The 1,983-nt window shown below is 54.8% G+C and overlaps 1 protein-coding gene across 1 annotated transcript in view; it reads right to left on the reverse strand.

The window, feature by feature from the left end:
* Positions 1-896: 896 nt before the first annotated feature.
* CTU1 (cytosolic thiouridylase subunit 1) overlaps positions 897-1,983 on the reverse strand; it is an 11,888-nt gene continuing 10,801 nt past the window's right edge. The window contains exon 4 of the mRNA XM_040458200.1: positions 897-1,983. This exon is cut by the window's right edge and continues 20 nt beyond it. Coding sequence (XP_040314134.1) covers positions 1,772-1,983 — 212 coding nt within the window. The 3' untranslated portion in view covers positions 897-1,771.

Below are 1,983 nucleotides of genomic sequence, written 5' to 3' on the forward strand. Positions count from 1 at the left end.
GGGTTTTTTTTTTTTATCTAGTTGTATGACTGGAAATCTGTTTACTGAGATAGCCATCTTTGAAGAGGAAGCCTTGGCGAGCAAAGCTTAAGTCAGGCACTTGGATTACAAAAAAGAGAAAACCAGGGGCGCCTGGGTGGCTCAGGTTGTGATCTTGCAGTTTGAATGCTGACAGCTCAGAGCCTGGAGCCTGCTTCAGACTCTGGGTCTCCCCCTCTCTCTGACTCTCCCCCTCTCTCAAGAATAAACATTTAAAAGTTACAAAAAAAAAAAAAAAAAGAAAAAGAAAAAAGAAAAGAAAAAAGAAAACCCAACTGCCAGGGCTTACAGTACACCTGCTTCAATGTGGGCATGTTTTCATCCCCTGATTTATCACCATCTGACATACTATATATTCAACTTACTCTAGGGAAGGTATTTATGTGTTCACCGCTGTCACAAATGAAGTGCTCAATAAATATTTGCAGAATGAATGAGTGCATGTACACACAGGTCTTGAGGTCAAGGGAGGTTTCCAATGGGGCCCTAATATTTCTGCCAGACTGTGCCTTTCGCCCTTGGCGGCTGGCTCAGATCAGGGGGTCCTGGGTGGGGGTGGGGGGGGGGCAGAGAGAAGAGCTCCCAAGTGGACAGCGGAGACCTGATTTTGCCCGCAATGGCCACCTGATGCACAGGCGTGGACACAGTGACCTCTTGTGGCCAAGGCCGAGGACAGCATCTTCCCAGTTCCCGTGCGGGGGCCCTCGGGTCAAATGGGACGTCTGAACAGTGGTTGAATCTGAAGGCAGATGGGCTATAACAGACACACTATATTTCAAAAGCTTAGTACAAAAAAAAAAAAAAAGCCTGTAAAATACCTCATAGTTTTAAAAATAGCGACTACGTGTTAAAATGGTGATATTTAGATCAAATATATTTATTTGGGTCAAGTAAAATATATTACTAAAAGTTCACCTGTTCCCCCTCCTTTAAAAAATAACCTGTTAGAAAACTGACAATTACACATTTGACTCCTACTATATTTCTATAGGATGGTGCTGAAACACAGGTGAACTCTGGCCATCCTCCCCCAACCCTGGTTCAGAGGGACAAACTCCCCCTAGGTGACCGCACAGCCAATGAGATCGCGCTGTGGATGAAACCGGATGGTGCAGCGTCCGCACCGTGCGCCGCGCTCAAAGGTAAACATGGTTACTGTAAATGAGAGTCCCTCAAGTGAAGCGGTTTTACTTATCGTGCAACAGTCAGACATGACACATAGTAGGTCCTACAGAAGCGTTAGGACTCTCCTGAGCATGCCCAGAACCTGGCAGAGTGTGAGGCAAGCAGCCCCTTAATTCCTACCAGCTCTGAGACACAGGAGTACTGGCCTCTCCAGCCCCTTCTCCAGGCCCCCAGCCCCTCCTCCCTCAGACCCGAGAGTCCTGGCCCCCAGCCCTTCCTCCCTCAGACCCTGGAGTCCTGGCCCCTGTTCTTCCTCCCTCAGATCCAGGAGTCTGACCCCACAGGCCCTCCTCCCTCAGACCCAGGAGTCCTGATCCCCAGCCCCTCCTCCTTCAGACCCAGGGGTCCCGGCCCCCAACCCCTCCTCCCTCAGACCCAGTTCAGGCCCCCAGCCCCTCCTCCCTCAGACCCGGAAGTCCCGGCCCCCAGCCCCTCCTCCCTCAGACCTAGGAGTCCCGGCCCCCAGCTTCTGCGGGGTCGGCGGTGACCGGTCCCGTCCGTCCCCCTCCCAGCCTCGCACCGAAGCCCGGGCGGAGGTCCCTTGGGTTTATTCGCAGCGCTCTTTACAGGTAGCCCCGCACCCCCCGGCGGCGGGGCCCGGCGCAGAGCCGGGGTCGCTGGGAGGCGGAGGTGGCGGCCCCGACGACCCCTCCTCGTCGCGCCCCCCGCGGCCCTTGCCGATGGCCAGGCGGGGCCGGCCGCGCTGCAGCCCGTCCAGGAGGGCGCAGGCCTGGCAGAGCGCGCGGCTGGCCAGCGCCC

Source organism: Herpailurus yagouaroundi, unplaced genomic scaffold, assembly GCF_014898765.1.
Source record: "Herpailurus yagouaroundi ecotype Mexico unplaced genomic scaffold, PumYag 220, whole genome shotgun sequence".
NCBI lineage: Eukaryota > Metazoa > Chordata > Mammalia > Carnivora > Felidae > Herpailurus > Herpailurus yagouaroundi.